Here is a 23,653-nt window from a genome sequence, read left to right on the forward strand (position 1 = left end):
AGACAGAGTGGACCAGGAGACATATCTCACACGGTCCACCTCCACACCTTTGGAAAGGCTAGAGTGGACTCTACCAAGAATGACCTCAGTAGGGGCACCTGGGTGGCTCAGTGGGTTAAATCCTCTGCCTTCAACTCGGGTCATGATCCTAGGGTCGTGGGATCGAGCCCCACATTGGGCTCTCTGCTCAGCAGGGAGCCTGCTTCCCCCCACCCCTGGCTGCCTCTCTGCCTACTTGTGATCTCTTTCTGTCAAATAAATAAAGAAAATCTTCAAAAAAAAATTTTAAAAGAATGATCTCAGTCCCACCTCTCTGGGAATTCTGCCCATCTGGCAAGATCCTTCCTTTGAATGAGTCTGTCCTTCCCCTTCCTAACCCTTCTTTTGGGTAGGAGTTATCTTCTTGGAACCCCTTCGCCACTGCCTTGTTCTCCGATCTCATTCCCTGTTATCATTTCCCTCATCCTGACCTACCTCTGTCACCACCTGCATTGTAGGTCTCAGAAGAAAGACACTGGGTCTTGCTCACCCTGGCATCTCTCAGAGTCCTCAGGAAGTACTCAGAAAACGCTTCTTTGATTTATCTGAAAAGCCACTTTGCAAACATGATGCTTTCCTCTGAACCTTTAAAGCATGTATCTTGTATCACTTATGCAGCACTTAGATACTGCCCTGAATATTAACTCTTCCACATGCAGATATCCCATATCCCCAGTGAAAAGTACAGGTTCTTGGAAGGCAAAGACCATGTCTCACTTTTCACATATGGACCTTGCATCAAAGGTACTAAATATGTGTTCTTATAATATTTGTGTGATCTCCCCCAATAAAGTTGCATTTCTCCAAGGTTGTTCTCTTCCTCAAGGTATGCACTCCAGGGTTTTATAGTAAAAAATATGATCATATCACCCCCCACCACACACACACACACAACCTCTCCCCCCATACACACTCTTCTCTTCTTAGAGATTTACAGTGTACATTAAAGCCTCAAAGAGACTGAGCAGTCCGGTAATAAAGAAATCGAAACAGAACATTTTTGAAACTTACTTGACACAATGAAACTTCTCCCGCTGATACATCTGTTAACATCCAGCTGTGCCACTTGGAGAAATCAACGTAAAGCATCTCTGAGGCATCATCTACGTATAACTAAGTGCCCAGTGAATAACATACATAAGATGTTTTATGGTTTATATTTTATAGCATACTTTCAACACATTATTATAACTGCACTCCCTCAATAACCAGACTGATATGCAGGAAAATTATAAGGAAGGGAAAAATCTCACTGTCTTCCTTTCCTCCAATCCCTTCTACTTCTCACTCAACATTCCCTTGTTCATGCATGAAATCAACTGAAAATTCCTTTTCTTTACTTCCTGTGAGACACTAAAGATACAAGGTGACTCAGCGTCTTCTTCCCTTCAAGGGACTTGTTCCAGTCTCTTGGAACTGAGAGGGTCCGTAAGTATAAATTCCAAATTGTACCCTTGGGGTAAGGAAGGTAGGTTTTAGGGTCAGGAAATCTACTTTGAAGACACAGAGGCCACTTGATTATTAAGACTTTAGCTTGAAGGAAACTCAAAGTTCCAAACTTAGGGCTGTATCAATAAGGATTAGGTTTGACTGCATATGAAAGAAAACCCAAAATAGTAGTGGCTTAAACAAGACAGAAGTATAAACTGAGTATAAATATACAAACAGAGTCTGAGAGGAGTCCAGACCTGATAGGACAGCTCCAAGAACATCTGAGATTGGGGCTCCCTTTAACTGTTCCACCAACCTAATACAAGGCTTCCATCTTTAAGATCACCTCAAGGTCCAAAACGGCAGCTGGAATGCTAACCATCAAGTATTCATTCCAAGAAGCAGGGTTTGGGTAGGGGCGGGGGGGGTGCGGAGTTGGGAGAAAAAGATGATGGATTAGGCAAAAAATATATAGCTTTCAGCAGAGGGATAAGATACCCTTGTGGAACCTTTCTCCAATCCATGTCACATCTCATTGATCAGGTCCTGGTCACACAGCCAAAACCAGCTCAGAGAATGCTGCAAAATATGGTCCTTTAGTTGAGTACACTGTATCCCCAATTTTTTTAATAGAGTCCTATTACTAAGAAAGAACAGGAGAAAATATATCGGATAGCCTACTAGCAATCTCTGCCATAAGGAAAAAGATATTAGAATCCTACTACCTTCAAACACTGGTCCGATGCCCTTTGATCCCATGTTTCTCAAGCTCATTCATTGATAAGAATCACCCGCAAGGAATGGGTGGTGAAGGGGTGGGAGAGGAGATCCTCACTCAAATATAGATTCCCAGGCTCCACCCAGACCTACTGAACCAGAACCTCTAGGGAGAGGACCTGGGGTTCCCTGTTTTTAGCAAGCACCCTAGGTGATTCTTATCATCAAGCAAGTATGGGAAACAATGAAATCTAATCTTCCAACCAACTGGGCAGTCTCTGCAAATTCCTGAGCTTTGGGGCCTCAGAGGCAGTCCGTCCACCCTAGAGCAGCAAGAGACGTAGATGTTCTTTCTCATAGTGAGGCAGCTTCTATCAGAGGGCCTACTCCCTGGGACAGAGACCAACGGTGCCTCACCATAAAGAAATTACAAAAGCAATTATGAATCAAGCAACCAAGTGCTTCCACCAGCCAGATCTGTTACACGAACAAATGAGATCACATAAAATCAGCCCATTTCCTTACCGAAAGCTTTAGGAGGACTGTTTTCCAATTTTTCAGTCTTACTTTATTGACTAGGACATGAGTGTGACATATTTAAGAGTCTCTGAGGCTCCTTAGCACCCACAGTGCGTCAGGCAGCACTACAGCAGGATGGCCTGAAATTGACTGAGGGCCTTTAGCCTATGAATAGAAGGGCTTCTCTTTGAGGACTCAAGACGACAGCTATAGATGGAAAGGTACAGTGCCCTTGGTAACATTTAGAAGTCAACCGTTTTGTACTGTTTCCCCTGTCCTTGCGACATCCTTCCTCCAAACAAAGATACTGAGGACATGTTAGTTACTTCCTACTACAACCATCTTAGCAGTTCTGAAACCAAGGGGGACCTCAGGACAAATGTGATGGATGAACTCTAGGACTGCAGGGGGTTTTGATTTCATTTGCTCTCACACCCAGGCTAAAACTGAGAAAATCTGGTGTGTGCTGGGGTGGGGGGGTGGGGGTGGTGTTTAATTATATCAGAAACCACTTATATCTGGCATGACCTTTCCATGGAAGATTTCAAACTACAGTTTGAGGTTTCTTTATGAGTGAAGAATTAAACCCTCGGAATGTAATGAATCAAAGCATGAAACATATTCAAGAGAGACTGTCTTTCACCTACTGGTGTTGTGTTTTGAATTTTCTCCAAAAAAAGATAGGAAGTCCTAACCTTCAAGACCGCAGAAGATGACCTTACATGGAAATAGGATCTTTGCAGAGGAAGTTAAAACAAGGTCAGCAGGGTAGGCAATCATTCCAGACTGCTGTCCTTACAGGGGAAATCTGAACAGAGAGACATGTATGGAGGGAAGTCAGCCATACAAAGATGGAGGACTGGAGTGAGGTATCTACAGACCGGACTACCTGAAGATCGCTGCTCACTGCAAGACACAAGGAGGATGTGAGGAAGATGGGTTTCAGAGGAACATAGTCCTGTCCACATCTTGATTTCAGACCTACCCCCCACAACTGTGACACAAGAAATCTCTATTGCACGGAATCCACCCAGCTTATGGCACTTTGTTCAGCCCTAGTAAATGAATACAGTCAGCTTAGTGGGGATACATTTCCTCACCAAGGTCAAATTCTTTACCCCTGTCTAAGACTGCTGGTATTTGCCTACACAACGCTGAGTGTAGAACAAAAGAAATGCAAATGCAAGACCACTTGAACATAATGTAAACATAGGCTTTAAATTACATTTACTTTCTCCAGGATGGTTTGAAATCCAAGTTCCTCCACTCACCATCAATGTGGGGTGGGGGAAGGGGCACTACTATAAGGCCTCTCAGATCAGGAAGATCTACAACACTGCTTCCTTCCTACAGGACAGCTTTTTATCCTGGATTGGTGGTTCTAAACACTTTCTGCTCAGGACAATCTTCAGAGGAGCCTTAAAAATACCGAGACCAGAATGTCTTTTTTGTCTACTGTTGGAGGGAGTTAAGAACTGCCCAAGAATATATGGGTAAAAGGCTGTGTGTGTGTGTTTATAAATAGAGGGAAGAGATAACCCTCTAACTCAGAAATACTAGGAAAACCCATCCTTTGTGAAATTGACATTAAGTAGCCATTGACTTTGAAAGTTGACTTTAGAAATCAAATTTCTATATAATTGTTCCACCACTATCTGATGGGCAATGTTTTAACTAAATGACTCCACACAGGCTCTCAGGCATGTAATTTTATCTGTGACATAATAGTCATTTATATTCAATCCTACCCCTCCATGGTTTAATAGAACCATGGAACACGAAATTTTATTGTTGTTTAAAAAAAAAATCTACTGATATTTTCACTATTGCAACTTTGGCAAGACATCCAATTACCTATATCCAAAGGTATCCACCACCACTGAAATAGGTTCTAAGTAAATTTCAGAAAAGTTTTTTGCTTTAGTAGAAAGGGCAAGGTAATTACTTGATAGTTGTTCAACAGCTGGCATGATTATATATGGTCAGTACTCTGCAGACTTCTTAAAAACACTGGCGTTATCTTTCATAACTGTTTTGTTAAATATGGTTCTAAAGAATATATTAAATTATATCTTCAGTTATATGTAGGTAAAACTCAGAAGGCAGTTTAGCCATTTTATACCACCTAATCTCTTGACGAGCTAACTTTTCTTTCCTCCACTTTAGAAACCAAACAAATTCATAAATACAGTAGACAAAAAAGACATCAAGAGCCTTTTTCTTCCTTCCTTCCTCTTTCTCTCTTCCTGCCTCTATCTCAACTTCTCTCCTCTTGACATTTGTTCAAAGCTTTGATTTTTTTTCCCCTTTGACAGAAGGTCAGAGACGGAGATTTCCTGTCTACAGCTCTGCTTTGTGCTTAAGGAAATGTGAAAAAAGACCTGCATATTTCAAAGGAGGTCATTAGAACCACTATATACAATAGGATCACGTTCTTTCCTCCCTGTTTGTCCTTCCTGTGTAGAGATTACAAGGAATGTCATGGGCAAGAGGAAGAGGAGGATACACTTTGACTAGGTACCAAGCGAGCCTTGAACACACACCAATTAAGACGTAGATCCTCTCTTCCAGATGCCCGTGGGACTTTGCACAACTCCAGTAAAAATAAATGTACTGCTTTCGGACTCCATTACAGAAGCAATTACCAGTGGACTCAGAGATGGATGGGAGCGGAGGGGGTTACAAAAAGAGACCTGAACAGGAAATACAGAACTTTAAAGCTTAATGAGACTTCGGAGAGCACCTTATTTTACCCACGTGGAAACCCAGGGAGGGGCACGGACTTGCAGAGCCAAGATCAGTAAACATGGCCTGCTGTTCTGGGCTGCAAAACCGCCTGCCCAGTCTTTTTTGACGCCATCCTGGAGGAACAGCAAGTGGCGGAGCCAGCCTCTTTGCCTCTCCGGCCTTGTGTTTTACATATTTATCACGTCTTAATAGACTGTAATTGACGGGGGATGGTGAAAGCTGGAGGTCTTGATTGAGTTAGGGCCTCTCGTTAAAAAGAGGGAAAGTTTTTTCTGGAGTGGAAAGAGGATACTTCTCACGAAATGGAATCCACAACACAAAGTTCAAGGTCAAAGAGCCACATGTGGCCCATGCAGAGGGGCCCCGTCAGATGGCACAGATAACCTGGACTTTCACGCAAACAAAAACACTCCTGCTGTAACAGAAGCCAGCAAGACAGCAAGCGACACAGGTCAAGCGTAAAGAGCTTCATGGTACTGGGCAACACAGAATCACTGACAATAGGCCCAACACCAACGGGATGATGTTCTGAAATGAAAATCCCTTCTGCAAATCCAGGACTCCATGTCTCAAGCACCAGCTTTAAAATGTCAACACCGTGTCTAAATATCAGCCTCGAATCCATTACTCAGCCTGAGGTATTTTGAGTAAGGGCCCACCAAATATGGGAAAAGTCCCATAAAGCCAGGAAAAAAAAAATCCTTAAGTGACATTCTATTTATGTTTACTTTATCAGTTATCTCATTGTGTCCAGTTTAATGAGTAACTTTTAATATGGGAAGATATACGCATTCCACAGGTCATATAAAACCAAGGCTGCTGAAGTGGGCGATTTAACATTTCAAGGAAAAGTATGAATTATGTGAAGGTCAAGTCCCTTTTTTAAAAGTATATTAGGAGGCATAACAAAAATAAGGAAGTGGTTATAAATCTGAGTTCCAAGAATGGTAACTCCCTCGTATGGACAGAGAAAAACAGTGGGATAGAACAATTACATTCCTATGCTACAAGAACACTGAATCAGAAGAAACACACACACACACAGAGGCTACAATCACATTAAAAAAATGTATTTCATTGAGATGCTCCATATTGAAATGAGTGTGGCTTACCCAGCAGCTACAGTTCAAATGTCCCTTGAGTTCAGAGAGCAAAAGACAGGATATCACTTATTTAAACACAGAACTTATTTGCACATTTAGAAAGAAAAAAGGAAAGTGGCCACAAACTGGTCCCACAAGGCAGAACGTCAGTGGACTGGCTGGCTCCGGACCATGAAGAGGAGCTGGCAGTGTTAAGGGAAAGAGCTCAGGTGACCAGTGTCCAGTCACATCCAGTCCTACAGATGTGAGCGCTGTCTTTTTTCAATTTCTGGTTCTCCTGTTAGGGTCTAATACTGTGCTATCCAAGAGAAATTTAATGTAAGCCACATTTTATGTTTTTTGATAGCCATATTTTAAAAAATTAAAAGAGATGAAATTACCTTTGATAAAACTCAATAAAACCAAAATATTATCCTTTCAGCATGAAATCACGATGAAATGAACATGAAAGCGATTAACGGGATCGTTTACATTCTTTTCTCAGGACACGCCATCAAAATCTTGCACGTTTCCAGGAAGTACATCTCAATTCTGATGCTACATTTTTATCAGAAATACCTGATATGCATTTACAGTTCACGAGATTGACCCTCAAAAAAAAAAAAAAATTCACACACTCCAGTTGTTATTCCAAACATAATAAGTTTCCCAATATCAAAAACACACAAGTGTTCTAATATCTGAAGTGAGTATTCTAAAATGTTCATTTATTAAATAAATAAAATTTAAAATTCGCTTTGTCGGTCAGGCAAGCTACATTTCCAGTGCTTAACAGACGCGTGTGCAGGCAAGTGGCCACAGGCATGGACAACACGAGTGGGTCCCACCCTCTCAGAAGTCATCTCGGTCTCCAACTTCCCACGGGATAGAAGTCAGGCAACAAAACAAACTCAAAGTCAGTCCATAGGAAGATAAAAATAATTTCCTCATTACCCAAAACCTTTATGAACTCCAGCTTACGGAATACCGAAAAAGAACAAATATTAGCTCTTCAAGAAACAGATTTCCCGGATGAGCTCTATAACCGGGGATGGAAAGTATCTGAGAAAGGGAAATGAGTATCTTGTGCATTTTTGTCTTATTTAGTCTTCACACTACCCTTAGGAGGGAGGTATTTTTTCTAAAATTCTTGTTTTTACTAAATAGGAAACAGGCTCAGGAAAGTTAAGAGATAGTTAAGTGGGGCACACAGAATCTGAGCTTAACTAATGAAAGAGACTAACTTTTAGGAGATCCTGGATTTTGTCACAAAACCCACACCAGCCAGTCAAGTAATTCTGGATCCTGCCTCCCTACGAGAGGTCAGAAGACAGACAAAGCATACTAATGGGAGTATGCAACTGCACACCCCTCCATTTTTATTCAAAGTGCCATGATCTATAAACCCTTCACCTGAAACGCAGTTCTCTCTCACAGGATACAGAATCGGGGGGTGGGGCCTAGTGATCAGCAGTTGCAAAGGCTTTGCGGGTGACGGTCCCCTATAGTGAGGTTGACAACTACAGGGCCAGATTAGACCTGATCTTCACTTTGCACCAGAATTTCCTGGCTTGGCTGGGCCCTGCTCCTAGAACTTCTGGGGGGGGCAGATCTGGGATGAACCTAGGAATGTACACGTCTAACAAGGTCTCCAGGATCGCGGATGGTCCCAGCATCACCGTTGGAGAACGACAGAACTATAGAAAAGATCAATGTATGTAAGCGAAAAGAAAAGAACCACACAAATTCTCTTTAGGAATCTGCTTGTTAGGGCAATTTACTAGTCCTGAAAAGTAACTGATGGGATCAGAGAGGTGCTGGATGTCACCGGTCATAGCCCCTCCTTTTACTTTCAGGTCAGAATACGTAAACATGTACACCTAAGCCCTTTAGACCTTTTTACCTTAAGCTACTGATGCTGAAACCTCAGGGCCCCTCACATGTACAGGTTCTTCCAAGGCCTAGAAGTATGTGCGCTCTCTCTTCTCTCCTTATCTCTCTCTCTCTCTCTCTCTCTCTCTCTCTCACACACACACACACACACTTTTGGTATTTCTTTGTAAACAAGGAGTCCCGTGTATTTTTGTATAAACTGTAGGTTCCCCCAAACTTTGGATCTGCCTTTGGAGACCACTTATCCCTATTCATATCCTTCTGGATTATTTTCCTAGGAAGAGAAAAAATATTAAGATTTTTTAAACATCACAAATCTGCTTAGCACTTGCTTTTATCCCTTAACATATGAAACTGCTTTAATAGATTGATGCAAGTTTTTAATAGCTTTGTAATATGTACTCCAGAAAGACACTCAGCCAGCAGCTTTATTATAATACGTGATTTCCAGTTTTTATGGATGTAAAAGTATCGCCCTGGTGAATAGCCTTAGAACTAAATATTTTTGCCCTTTCCTATTTCCTCAGTATTCCTCTGAGTAGAAGTGTTGATACATACCATATGCCTTTGTTTCTCATTTGTTGTAATTATAATGTCACATAATTTTGTAACTTGAATCTCTCTCCACTTAACTTATCATAGGCACTTTCCCAGTTGCTACATAATTTACGCTTAACACATTTAAGGACTCTAGAACATTCTTCTCCATGGATGTAAAATAATATATTTGCCTACTCCTGCAAAATATGGGTTACTATCCATTTTTTTTCTTAAATAATACTACAAAAACACTCCACGTTTCCCATGAGTTCCTTCACAGAGTTTCCCTTAAGCGGGCCAAAAATTGCAACAAGGGCTAACCCAATAGTATTGTTTACAAAACAGAGGTTTGTGGTAAAGTGAAATGTGTAAGCAGGGTTCACAAGCCGCTGGAAAGTATCAGAATCTCAAAGATAAGGAACGGTCACTACATTCTACCTGGAGCTTAAACGGGAGAATTCTGTCTTGAGGGTTTACTTGAACCGTCTGAAGAATTCTTTCAAAACTAGGAGTAAGCTCTCCAGAATCTTTTTGACGAACGTTAACAAAATGACTCATAAACTGAGTCACTGACCCATAAAAACTGAATAAGAATCCCAGCATCCTTTAAATGAGGCCGAAACAGCTGCCCCATCATAACCAGGGCCCAAGCACTGTTCTGTTTCCGGTAACAAGGAGCCCTGTTCTTAATAATATCGGGCTCTCTTGCGACCAAAGACACAGATGGCAATCAGTAAACTGGATTTAAACCTGGATAATTTTTGCCTATGGAACATAGGCTAGTTAATGAGCCTACCCCAAAGTTCCTGACTGGTCTCCTTAGCGCAGCCCTCAAAGCCTTTGAGCTAAGGAGTTAGGGATACAAAATCATTTCGCAGTTTGGGCACAAAACAAGTCCACAAATGCGTTATACAGAACAAGCCAGACCCTCCAATAATACTCACCAGTGTCAAGTACAATCAAAAGTCGCGAAGAGGACATTCAAACCACACTAAAGGGCACCCATGCAGAAAATCCTCCTGCCCTTCTGTTTCAGGTTCATGACATGGGGAGAGTAATAAGTACTGAGCAAAGAGGGACCAAGGGACTGAGGGGTGATGATGAACTGTGGGTATTCTCATGTTGCTCTTATTCATTCCGTGCCGGGTTATCCAGAACTGGGAGAGATACCGCTGACCACGCAAGGGACCGTGAGCTCATCCTATCATGACCCAGACTGCCACCCGCCACTCAAAGCCACACGGTCCTTGTGGCGGAAGGGCAGATGGGGCTTTACACTCAAAAAGGCAGGAATCCATAGTACCAGACTCCCACAGCCGTGGGACTTAACTCACGGAACACTCACCCACACCAGAGCTTAACAAAACCACTCAACTTCCCACTACTGGCAGGGCAGAGCCAGGGCCCCGACACCTGTCCCAGCCCTGGAACCAGCCCGGGGCCACCATCGGTACCCCAGATCTTCACAACCACAACTAGCCTTGTCTAATTCATACCCGTTGTCATTTTTTTCCCATCAGAAAACAATACAAACCCTAAGTCTCAGGGTCCAATTTGCATGAGGTCCTCCCTCCTCTGATGGACCCATCCCTCCCTAAAACAAGTCTAACCACTTTGCTTTTTCTGTTCTCCACCCAGCTCTTATCTCTGGCACCAAAGGCTTTCTGGCTAATCCTCTGCGTCTGGCTCACGGGCCTCACTGGAACAGGGTTTGGTCAGTTTCCCCATGATTATCACCTGTCAGTTGCCACTGGAAAATTGTAGGGGAGACCGTGAAATCCAATCACAGGCTTCACTTGGCTGGCTGGGATCAGGGTTGTTGTTTGTTTGTTTGTTTGTTTGTTTGAATCTCTGGCAGCAACCCCCTCTTCCCTGGAGGGGCAGGTGTAGTTTCTGCCGCCAGCAACCCGGGAAGTTTCCCCCCACCACCACCACCCACTTTCCCTCTGGGATTTGGACAAGTGTTAGAAACTGAATTACAGGTTGAATTCCATCATTCCTGCTTAAGTCTTAACCCTCACCCAGTACATCTTGCAACTGTTTGGAAACAAGGGTTGTGGCAGATGTAATTACTTATGGTGAAGTCATTCTGGAAGGAGAAAGGTGGGCTCCTAACCCAACAGGACTGCTGTCTTTCTCAAAAGCAGACATTGGGACAGACAGACCATGGGAAGATGAAGGCAGACGTAAGCCAGGGAACAACAATGCCCGCCAGCAAGCCACCGGAAGCATGCAGAGGGGCATGGAATGGCATCTCCCTCGAACCTCATGCCTCTTTTTTTTTTTTTTTTAATGTTATTTATTTATTTGACACTCAGAGATCACAAGTAGGCAGAGAGGCCAGGCAGGGAGAGAGAGGAAGGGAAGCAGGCTCCCTGCTGAGCAGAGATTCCCCATCCCAGGACCCTGAGACCATGATCTGAGCGAGGGCAGAGGCTTTACCCACTGAGCCACCCAGGTGCCTCCAAACAAAGCCTCTTTATTGCTTAAGACGATCCATTGGTACTACTTGCTAGCAAACTAACACAGCAAGTCACCAGGTCAGTTTTCTCATCTGTAAAATGGGGAAATGAATGGCCATTCACTAACAAAAGAGGAATAAATTATAATTTGTTAAACTGCTTAGATAACCCCTGACACAGAAGTGCATTGTAATAGTAAGTAAATAGTCTCCATTTCTTTTTTAAATCAAGCGGATTCTTTTTTTTTTTTTTTTTAAAGCTTCCTACCATCTCTTCCCACCAAATGGCACAGTGAAATGCAAGTACAATAAAAAGCCCACACCAGATTTCTCAGGAGATGAGGGTCACTCACACTTGGCTGGCACGCCCAGAACAGGGTGTGGCCCCTGGTGTCGTAAAGGAGTCCAGATTTCCTCCCGGCTCTTCATCTACACCCACACAAAGCACCACATTCCTCCCCACCCCTGCAGCAGCCCCCACCCCAGCGTAGGCCCTTGTCCTGGCCCTTTTTGTGGCTGGTCTCTTGAAACACCCATTGTCCTTCTGCCCAAAATGCAATCTTCATTAAGCTTCACTCTTCCATTTCAGCCATGAACCCGCAGCCTTCAGTGCTGTGCCTACGCAGCCAAGAAGCCCAACCCCAAATCTACCTCCTCTGTGAAACTCCCATGGTGTTTATCACCCGCACTCCTGATGTTGTGAAGGACACAAGCCTTGTACAGCTGTTTCATGCACAAGAGTCCTGGGGTTGTCTGGGGAGTTAACTTTGGAGACCATTCATCACACACCACTGAAGACCTCACTGCTACCAGACACTGGGGTCACTGGTAACATTAGCAACCATTTACCGAGAACGTACTACTTCACAGATTTTATCCTCATCCTCATGATGATGCTAAGGGTAGGGCTGGCATCACCCAGGTTTACAGATAAGAAACCCAAAGATCAGAGAGATAATATAACTTGCCCAAGATCACTCAGGCAATAAGAAACAAAACTGGGACAAAACAGAAGATAGGACTGAGAAATAGTACAATGGGTCGGCTATAACCAGAGCCACAGAATATGGATTAAGGCATTGTCCATTTGGGAGGAGGTCAAGAATTATCACATATATAGGACTAAGTATATGTGTATACACACACACACACACACACTGACATTCTTCCAAATGGACAATGCCTTAATCACCATTATTTGGATATATAACTCTATGTCTGTATAGATCTGTATCTCTGAAGGCAGAGTTGTTCAATACTTAAATGACTTAAAGAGGCATACCGACCAAGTCTGTAGAGGACTCAGTGTGGTGTGATTATAAGAATCAGAATTTCAAATGATGCAAACACACGTAGAGCAACAGACTTAACCAAACACAATAAATTTTAACTGGGATAATAGATAAATAGAGTGCCCTGAATTTGGGTTCAAATATCCAACAGGACAAGCCCATGAAAAAAAAGATAGGACTTTGCAAGCAAAAGCAGTAGAAAAGAATAAAAAGTAAACCAGACAGGAATCAAGAGGGGACCGCAGCTGCGGAGAAAAACACGATCGTAGCTTACATCAAGCAAGCTATATGCCTGGGATATAGAAATGCCACTATTTTAAGTTCTTTGGGGACAAATCTGAAGTTCTGCTCAGAATTCTAAGCCCTACAGTTTAAGACTCCAAGTGGCACAGACAGGTAGAAGAAATCAAGCAATATGAGATCCTCAGCTTTCCGTTTCATAAACTGCAAGCCGCCTGAATGCACGTGCTCAGTGTAACCTAAAACCGAGGTTGTAACGGGTTAATTGTAGGCTGACAGCATTCCCAGACTGTCTTACGAAGGTGTGGATCAGGTCTGGACAGTTCCTATCTGTAGAAGCAATCCCAAAATGCTGGCTGAAAAACAGCATTCTTCATCAAGCTCCCGTTAATCCCAGAGCTTATCAAGGCAGGTCACCTGACACAGGATCCCACAAAAGAAGAAGTCTGATGGATAAGCTAATGTCACCAGCTGGTAGCACTCAGGGCAGTTTACATTTCTAACATGGAAAAGGCATTAATTTCCCTGAAATGACATGTTGCAAGTGTCTTGCACCAACAGGACAATGGGGAATCGGCAAGTAGCAACCACTATTCCCTTCTGGGGTAAAAAAAGAATCAAAACGAAGAACATTCAGCACACCCTTCTCATCCAATCCCACACAAGGTTCACCATGGAGAGCGCTTGTGGCCGAGTAGACTCATTTTCTAGGGCTGCCTCAAAAGGGTACCCCGACTGGATGGTTGGAACACGAGCAACGTATTGTCTTACGTTCCCGAGGCTAGACATCAAGGTGTCTGTGGGGCTGGTTCCTTCTGAGGGCTGTTCATGCCTCTCTCCACACTTCTGGTGGTTTTCCCACAATCTCTGGCAGTCCCCGGCTTTAAGCCACAACACCCACATCCCTGCCTGCATATTCCCACAGTGTTCTCCCAGTGTCTTCCCAGTTTTCCCTCTGTACACGTCTGTCTCTGTGTCCAAATCTCTGCTTTTTAGAAGGACGCCAGTCATACTGGATTACAGCCTACCCTAATGTCCTCATTTTTACAATAAGTTGATTACTTCTATAGAGATCCTATTTCCAAAAAGGTCGCATTCTGAGGCACTGGAGGGTAGGACTTCGATATATCTTTTTGGGGCAAAGCTGGGGGGAAGCAGGCAACTCAGCCACAGCCCTGAGTTCAGCTTCCCCAGTGTCCATTCCACCTGCCTCTCTGGACTTAGCCAGTTTTGTGGCTGCCAGCTGGAGGAGAGGTTCCCTGCGTCCCTTGCAGCTAGACAAGGGCATGTGACTAAGTTCCACTCGCTTCCATGGGAGGGCAAGGATGTGCGAACCTTTAGGGTCACAGCCCTTAAAAAGGAAAATGCCTAAGCTCCCTTCTCACTCTACCCAAGTCTGAAGGGGCCAGAGAAATATGCAACACAAACAGCACACCCTACACCAGTGCTGCCCAGAAGAATTATAATGTAAGATTTTCAAGCTTCTGGGAGGCTTATTTAAAAAATAAAAAGGGTGGGTGCCCAGGTGGCTCAGAGGGTTAAGCCTCTGCCTTCGGCTCAGGTCATGGTCTCAGGGTCCTGGGATGGAGCCCCTCGTTGGGCTCTCTGCTCAGCAGGGTGCCTGCTTCCTCCCCCTCTCTCTGCCTGCCTCTCTGCCTACTTGTGATCTCAGTCAAATAGATAAAATCTTTAAAAAATTTAAAAAATAAAAAAGAACAATGAAATGAATCTTAAATATTTACTTAATCCAGTATGTCCAGAATATGAGCACTTCAGTAGTAGAATGATGAAAAAAAATTGAGATATTTTACGTGCTTTTTCTGGTGCTAAGCCTCTGAAGTCTGGTGTGTATTTTACAATTACAGCATATCTCAATTTGGACTAGCCACATCTTGAATGGTCACAAGCCACATGTGGCAACTGGCTACTGCGATGTACGGTGTAGCTCTGGAGGGCGGCAAAAGGACATCGTTAGTTCTGGGTCCCTGGATGAATCTATGGGGCACCACTATCCTGCTGGCCCTGGAGTCCTTGAAACTTTAGGAAAACAACTTCTATCTCATTGGATTTCAGGACATTGTGTTATAACAGCTTATCCCATATCAATAATAAATGTCCACTGGACCTCACAGAAGGACCCTGGAGCTTTTCAGTTATGAAGCAACCCTTCCAAGAATGGACAGCTCCATGAATTCACACTGACTCCTATGAAAAGCCCACCAAAAAAAGTAGCCCCAGTCTGAAAAGTTGCCATAGCAACCTTGTCAGCATTGGGAAAGTCATCTCAGAATAAACCCATCCAAGGAGAATATGGGGTTCCTCAGAGTGTCTCTTGTTCTAGTCCCACATTATAAATCTCTTCGTTCCCCAGCCTACAGGACAGCCCAGGGGGAAAAGCAGGAGGTGGAGAACATCAGATCATTTGGCTCCCCAAGAAAATCAAAATCAAATCCTTTCAGAAAATACTGTCCAAAAAGTTAAAATGTTTTTCATTAATGCAATAAAAACCACCCTAAGAACTGGGCCATCAAGCCGATCACAACATGAGGACTTTCCTTGTTTAAAAGGAGGCAGGCACCCAAACAAAAGGGAAGTCAAGGCTAGTCGCCTCATCTTATAGACTATGTTGGGCCTTTAGCTAATGCGGATACGGACTACCATATAAATGAAAATAATCACCTCTACGCAGCAAAGATTTCTGGGTAGAAACTCAACGGAAAAGCACCACAGGAAGAATCCAGAAGCAACTCTTCTTTCACTCCCAAGGAAAAGTTACATACAAGAGTTTGTCACACAAACAACATCGAGGTCAGCAAGAGTTCCAAATGATTAGGTAATTAATTGTGAATACAGCGATAAGAAGTAAAAACCTACATGATTCATTGCTTATGTAGACTCTCAGATTTCCCCAAGTTTGGGGGCCAGGTTTGGAGTTTCACAATCGTCTCCAGCTGCATCTGGAACAGATCAGGTTTAACCAAGATTTCCTGGACGTACAGTCTGGGGGAGCTAGAATGAAGCTGTGACCAGGTAGCCAGCAAGGAAGCTCTATTTAGAAACTGACATGTTTGGTTTGGCTTTGTGATATCGACATGCTTACCAGCTCCAGTAGAAGAGGAGAAGTAGCATCTGTTCTCTCCTGCTTTAAAAGTTAAGGCTGCGATGTATTTGCCTCCCAGGAAACAACCAACTCAAGATTTTCCCTGATCCTCCTCTGCCCTGGGAATGCCACGAACGCTGGTGAGCTCTGCCACTACAGACAGCGTTCGCAGGATGCAAAGTCATTGCCTGGGTCTTCGTGCTTAGGGCGACAGAGCAGAATTCATCTCATGCTGTTTCAGGCTTTGGAATTTGGGAAGGAGAATGCCCTGGGTCAGCAAGTGTGTGTAGCGGTCAACAGCACAAACTCTGGCGGCCAGAAAAAGCAGAGTTCAGACCACTCTGCCATTCATCAGCTATGTGACTTTGGGGAAGCTACTTAACTTCCCTTGACGTTCATTTCTTCCTCTGTGAAATGTTATTAGGACAATGGTCTTTATTGGAAAAAATCTGGTAAGCATTACACGATAAAGAGCAGGTGAAAGCCTCGGTACGGTGGCTGGCATGTAGCAAGCATTCAATAAAGGAGCGCTCTTCTCATTTTTGCTGTCCTTGGTCGGCGGTCCATATGTTTACTGTTGCAATGCATATTATGCATTAGGCACATTAAAAACAAACAAACAAAAAAAGGGACACTCTGGACTCCCTCAGACACTGAACATAATCTGCAAGAAACTATGGCACTGAAGTCACAAGCACACATGCTGGGGGGCGGGGGCAGCAAAGCTTCAGAGAATCTTCTCTTAAATGGAAAAGCAAGGAGGTATGCTTTGGGTTGAATTGTGTTCCACTACCCCCCCTTCCCTAACTCCCCACCAGAACTGATGCGTTGAAGTTCTGAAGCACCTCAGAACTCGACCCAGTCTGGAGATGGGGTCTTTACAGAGGTAGGGAGTCAAGTTAAACTGAGGTCAGTAGGGCGGGCCCTACCTAATCCCACAGAATCATGTCCCTACAACAAGGGGAAATCTGGATGCAGAGACGTGCCTCCAAGGAGAGTCCTGTCTAAAGAGGGAGGCGGAGATTAGGTGATGCGTCTATGAGCCAGTGATTGCCAGAAAACCATGAGAAGCCAGGAAAGGCTTGGAACAAACTGGCCTTCACAGCCCTCCCGGGAACCAGTCCCGCTGACACCCTGAACCCAGACTTGCAGCCTCCAGAACTGGGAGACAAGACATTTCAGTTGTTCGAGGCCCTGGGCCTGTGTTGATAGCAACCCTAGGAAATTAATACAAGGTGAAACGGGGTAGCAGGCAGATTCCCCATTCAGAAGGGCTCACAAGACCTGGAAAATATGTAGCATGACACAAACCTGATCAAATTTCTCTCCAGAAGTTTACAAGAGTCTCATACCTCCACCCAAAAAGGTCATCTCTGGTGTATTTTGACATTATGTCTGCTGAAAAAGAGGCTTAGCTTTACAAAAGATTTGACCAAGGTTCTTCAGTCAACAGAGAGACTTGGATTTTAAATATTCCCATTGTATGTGTGTGTGTGTGTGTCTGTGTGTCTGTGTGTGTGTGCGTGCACATGCACATACATGGTGGGGAGGGAGACTCAGGCATCTGTAAAACCTTATTATAAAATAAAACCTTATTATAAATGACCAAAAACTCCCTGGGGGGAAAAAAAAGAAAACCACCTTGGCAGAGATGTGGATGATCGACCTTCATAAGAACAGTTCTCTCAAACGGGCAACAAATTCAGACTCCTGTCTGAGCAGGATGTGTCTGGTTCCTCAAGAGTCACAGGCTGTGTGCATTTCTTTGGCTGAAAGCTGCAATTGTTAGTAGCTGCTACCTAAAGAAATACCACCGATTTCATAGCTCATGGAGCCAGCCATTTTGAACTGGCTGCCTTGACCTTTTTTTTTTCCCCCCATGGAATGAATGTTCACTGCTTCCCTATTACAATGAAAAACGTAATTAGGAACAAATTTTTCATAAAATTAAACACACACCCCCAATGTAAACTTTGAAGGCCTCAGTCATGTCTAAGAGGCATTTCTCAAGATTCGTTACAAAGATCTTTCAACCCCATTTCCCATCCCTCAGGCTCCACCCATTTCACTCAAGGCACCAAAAATTGGCATTTACAAAGAAATTCCAGAAGCCTGAGCATTTTATTAACAAAGAGAAATCTCAACCTTCTTGGCCTCATTTCTCATGATGACAGCTCATTTTTCCATGTGGAACCGAGTACTGGTGGCTGCAAAAATTTAAAGAGGTAAAGAAGCCACTTTCAAACTCTCGTCATAAAAGATATAAATAATGAGGATTTAAAACTCTGTGCTCATTTTATAAGCATAAAAGTCAAGCATGTCCATTTTTAAAACGAGAGTGAAAATTTATAATGTTTTTATTAAAAGACTCAGCCATGCCACAGGCTCTCTCCTGGGTTCTTGAAGTATGACTGTTTTGCACGTCAAGGGCAAGTTTGAAACGGAGCCTCCCCACTGTGCTCTGGGCTGGCTCCCCCAGCACTCCCCTCCCCAGCATTCCCCTCCCCCTGCACTCACAGCCAAGGTTCCAAATCCTGGAGGCCTGAAGGGAAAAATCTCCCCCTCTGTAAAGCTCCCCCAATCTCTCCATTTCCAATGACTCAACCCCTCCGAAAACGGACAGCATTCATCATCCAGACCCTGCAATCTGACAACTGGTTGTACCATCACTGCGGAAGGCCCCCTTTACTCTCTGCATCATATCCGGTTTGTATTTCGCCTTGGTTGTTTCCTGCGTGGACTTTTTCTCCTCCTGTCTTGGTTTGTGAGCTTTTTCAAGACAAGATGCGCACCTCACATTTCTCCTCTATGTTCTCTAGAATCTAACCCAAGTTTAAGGATGCCCAAAATAAAGTTATACATGTCAAGTGAAAGACGTCATCCACCGAAGGGCAAGCGCTGAGCTCCATAATTCTGACTCCTGTGGGTTACTGCAGGCTCCCAAGTGTGCACGGAGAGCAACGGGACAATGACTACCTAACCACAGCCCAGAGAACTGGGCTCGTCCCCCTGTTATACTCACATAAACCTGCTCTTGACCGGGTAGACAGCTGAGTCAAAAGTGTTCCGGGAAGGACACCAGGATTAAATCTCTACACACATGATGGTCCTGGAGTGGCACGGTGACCTTAAGGCCATCCAGGAGGGCCTCCTTTGGGCCACTCTTGTCCTTTCTCACTCCTTGCTCTCAATGGCCTCAAACTGATCGGCTGCAGACCTCCCAGGAACAGGCTGGCTGAAATGCGATCATACCATTGGGTCACCTGCCTTCTCTTGCTGAAAGCACAAACATGATCTGCTGTCCCTCTTCTTTCCTACCTCCCAGAAATACAAAGAACCCTTTCTTCCCTCTACTCCCTTCAGCTTCACACAAAGACAAGCAGGAAAATTTGATGGCTGGTGGTTTAGGATTGTTATTTCAGAGAGACCACTCACTTCCGGTAAGGAAGATTCCAGTTCGGCTCATTTAACTAAATATAAATCATTTGAAACTTGTTTTTCGCTTAGTAAGTGACATGTATGTGCATATACATATGCCAAAAAATTCAAACCACAAGACACACATTGAAAACCAAGCCTACCTGCTCCACTCACCCCAGCTTCCCCCTTCGAGGCAGCAACTGTTACCAGATTATTCTGCCCTCCAGACCAAAGACACCTTCCAAACCCTATTTTTTTTTCAGGGGTTTCAGATTAAGATAAAGGAATCAGCACTGACCGTGCATCACCTGAATGCCAGGCCCTACACTGTGTGTTTTACATACATCAGCACATTTAACCTTCATGACAACTTGGTAAGGTTCACATGATTTTCCCCATCTTCAGGTGAGGAACCTGAGGGTCAGGAAGGTAAGAGACTTGCCGAAGGGCACCAAACTGGATCCAAAGTCAGTCTTCCAAGCTCCTGCCTGGAGTCAACGGGTTCCAAAGTCAACTCTCCATCCAAATTTCCTTTTAGGAGACCTGTGCTTTGGAATGGGGCTGCCATGGCAGAAAAATGGATGGTACAAAGTAGAGCTCTGAGAATCCAGACAAGTTACCATACCTTCCTAGGTCTCCATTTCTCCAATTGTAAAATGAGTCTAAGGGTAATATCTAACATGTAAGGTTCAATGAATTTCACCCAATGAGCTTTGCATTGTACCTGACCGAGGTCAGTCCTTCCTCATGGTTAATTATGACATGGCTGATGAACAAACCGATACACAGACCCCAAATTTGATATTTTGATCAAATATGAAAAGCCATTTGATATCATCTGGCCTCATGATAACAATCTCCTTTGCTCCAGAAGCCCAAGTTGCATCTCTAACATTTCTTCTCTTAGCACCAAATTCCAAAAGCACAGTCTTCTTCCTGCCAAATCCCAGCAGCTTTTAATAATGTTATTACTGTGGATTCTTAATCGCGGAAATAGTCCCATTTTTATTTAAAAACCTAGATTCCAGCAACACTCTCCCTCCTACCACCAGTATTTAATTTTTTAAACCCAAAGTTTATGTGTCTGTCATTTCCCCCCTGCCCCTGTTCATATATCCCGGAACTCTAGACTGATTAAATTTTGCTAAAATAATCTCAGCTTGTATAAATGGAAGCTACCCAAATTTCCTTAGAATGGAAAAGACATTTGTTAACCTGCTCACAAGACGTACAAACCCATATCCGCTGCTTGACTTTTCCCTCCTCACTGAAAGCCACAGGAGCTCTGCTGGCTTGGGTATCATGGGGCCAGCAGATGGGGAGGCTGAAGGGGTTTCTCAGGGGAGCAGCAGGGGCAAGAGGCTAAGGAAGTCAGACGACCAAGGCTCTCAGGGGCCACGGGCAAAGTGGAGGCCTCTGGCCAAGTCACTTCACATTTTCTGAGTTCCACTTAACTTACCTCAAGAATGCGAAGGTAAAAAACCCAATTTTTTCCTAAAATCCCTTTCTAGCTCTATCCTCTAAGCGAGAGAAAAATTTGCAACCATCCCACAGGCATCTTAACTAGTCTGGGCCCTATCAGCACAAATGATAAGCTTCAGCCAAAAGGAGCTGTACGCCTATGGCCTGTTAGCCACCAAAGGTGCAGCCTCCATTTATTTTAAAAACGGGGGTGTGTCGGGGCGCCTGGGTGGCTCAGTGGGTTAAAGCCTCTTCGGCTCAGGTCATGATCTCAGGGTCCTGGGATCGAGCCCCACATCGTGCTCTCTGCTCTGCAGGGAGCATGCTTCCTCCTCTCTCTCTCTCTCTGCCTGCCTCTATGCCTACTTGTGATCTCTGTCCGTCAAGTAAAGAAAGAAAATTTTTTAGCCTGGGTGGCTCAGTGGGTTAAGCCGCTGCCTTCGGCTCGGGTCATGATCTCAGGGTCCTGGGATCGAGTCCCGCATCAGGCTCTCTGCTCAGCAGGAAGCCTGCTTCCCTCTCTCTCTCTGCCTGCCTCTCCCTCTACTTGTGAATTCTCTCTGTCAAATAAATAAATAAAATCTTTAAAAAAAAAAATTAAAAACAAAACAAAAACAAAAACAAAAACAAAAATGAGGGTGTGTCAACCTGTCCTAGAATTCATGACAAAACGATAAAAATCCAGGCTCACCTCTGGTTACTTCATCTTAAAGGAGAGCCAAGCAAGCCCTGGAGGAGGGTTGACGTATCTTAGCTTCCATCTGATGTCCTGCCATGAATTTCTCCCGTTCAACAATTCTGCCCAAAGCATCCAGAGTCCCAATGGGGTTTCGGAGGTGACCTTGCATTAAGACACCACGTGTATAAGAATGTTATGCTATTTTTCTCCAGTTTCTCCTCTCAGAGACTTTGTTTCATAACCCGACATCAGAACTGGTTCCTCCAACCCAAAATCATGTACCATGGATAACAAATGAGTAAGAACCCCAGGAATTCAGGGGGAGTCAAGGTGCAGGCAGCAAGAGATACTGTTGTTTTACCACAAAAACCTTAACAGAGAGTTTGAAAAAAACAAAAACAAAAACCTTCTTAAAGCCAAAGATGAACCAAGCTAACACGTAATTCCTTAACCTCTCTCACCAGACCATCTTCCTCCAAAACGGACATTCTGAATCAGATTTGGGGGACTTTAGAAATGCCAAGGTTTTTACCAATCCTTTTCTTTAAGATGTTGGAATGGACTGTTTCTTTCTCGACAAGGCACAGACTGCAGGACTGAAGAAGTCATTTTCAAAAGCTATCGACACAAACCGCACGGAGCGCGCCATTCACAAGAGCCACCCAGAGCTGAGGTTCCTGGTTCCTGTAGCTGATTAACTCAGGGCCTTATCACGGTGGGAGGAGAGAACCGTGCCGCCCGCCTGCCCCAGGAGAGGGAGCGTGGAGCGGACAGACGGTGAGTCACCACCTACTTACGTCGCTCTTCCTGAACTTGGCTTTCAAGCTCTTCATGGTTAGTCCAGTCAGCTTTCCCAAGCTCTAGAGATTTTTCAACACCTAAGCAGAGAATGGGAAAAAAAAAGAAAAAGAAAAAAAAATTAAATCTTTAGGTTCCCAAATAAACCCCACAGATATTCCCTCCTGATGAAATGATGACTTTTTGGCCGCGGGCCATAGGGACTGAGTTAGGAAGATGTTCGGAATCAGAAGCTAAGAAGTGGTAAAGAACATGTTATTTCCCCTGGCTGTAGTCCCTAGAACCTTCTGACACTCTCAAGTGCACCAAAACTTTATTAAATGTCAGCTTCCCCAAGGTTAAAAGTAGAACGAGTTTTCCTGGCACTGTGCAAGAGGAGCCGCAAGGGTTCATGGTACGATCACTCCATCGCCTCCTTTTGAAGGGCCACGATAGTAAGGAGTGACAAGGAAAACAGTTCATATTCCAGATGCCATTCATTCCCTATTTATTTTTCTCAGTGTGGCTTCTCTTCATTTTTTCCCTCCCAAATGCAGGCACAGGGCAGTTAGTAAAAAATACCAGGAACAACAAAACCTCCCTCTTCAAAGACCTCATTCTGCAGGAAGCCACTCTAAACAATGAAAAAGGCTCCCATCCCCCAACCCCAAGGTCTCAAGGGACCCAAGGATTCCCAGCTGGAGCTGGCAAACTCCTAGGAAATCACCTCCTTGAGGAGGTCTGAGGTCTCCTGGAAAGCGAATGTAATTTTTTAAAAAAATACATATGTACTTTTTTCCCCCAGGGAAGGTAGTTCCCAGTTTTCACTGGATTCTGCAAGGAGTTGTCACCCTTCAGAAGTTAAGACAGTTGATCCAAGCTAAGCCCCGAGGCGGCGATGGAACCTCAGAGACATTAGGAAACCCAAGCTCAGTGGACTGCCTTTCCCATTGCCCTACAGGTCCAAAACTAAAACCAAAACACAGAATCCTGTGCTAAAATATAGTATAGACTATGTTTTCCACCCTCAAAAATTGGAAAATTACAGAGCAGGAACCTTTGCATTTAGGCCAAAAGGGCAAGAAAATCTAGGCGCAAGTTCCCAGCACACAGGAAGCGCTCAATAAATGTAACGTCAAGCCTCACCTGACAAAGTGAGAACAGACAAACTTGAGCAGTACGAGCCATTACAGCACCAAGGAATAGCACTCCAATGTTTAACGGCAGCTGGCCTTTCATTTTCAAAAAGCCTTT

General features: G+C 44.1%; 1 protein-coding gene across 2 annotated transcripts in view; it reads right to left on the reverse strand.

Moving 5' to 3' along the window:
• RAI14 (retinoic acid induced 14) overlaps positions 1–23,653 on the reverse strand; it is a 140,356-nt gene that overhangs the window by 93,442 nt on the left and 23,261 nt on the right. For both annotated transcript variants that reach the window (XM_044232945.1, XM_044232955.1), the window contains exon 2: positions 22,420–22,500. In XM_044232945.1, the coding sequence (XP_044088880.1) occupies positions 22,420–22,455 (36 nt within the window). In that variant the 5' untranslated portion in view covers positions 22,456–22,500. The remainder of the gene's footprint in view (positions 1–22,419; positions 22,501–23,653) is intronic.

Source organism: Neovison vison, chromosome 1 (assembly GCF_020171115.1).
Source record: "Neovison vison isolate M4711 chromosome 1, ASM_NN_V1, whole genome shotgun sequence".
Taxonomy (NCBI): Eukaryota; Metazoa; Chordata; class Mammalia; order Carnivora; family Mustelidae; genus Neogale; species Neogale vison.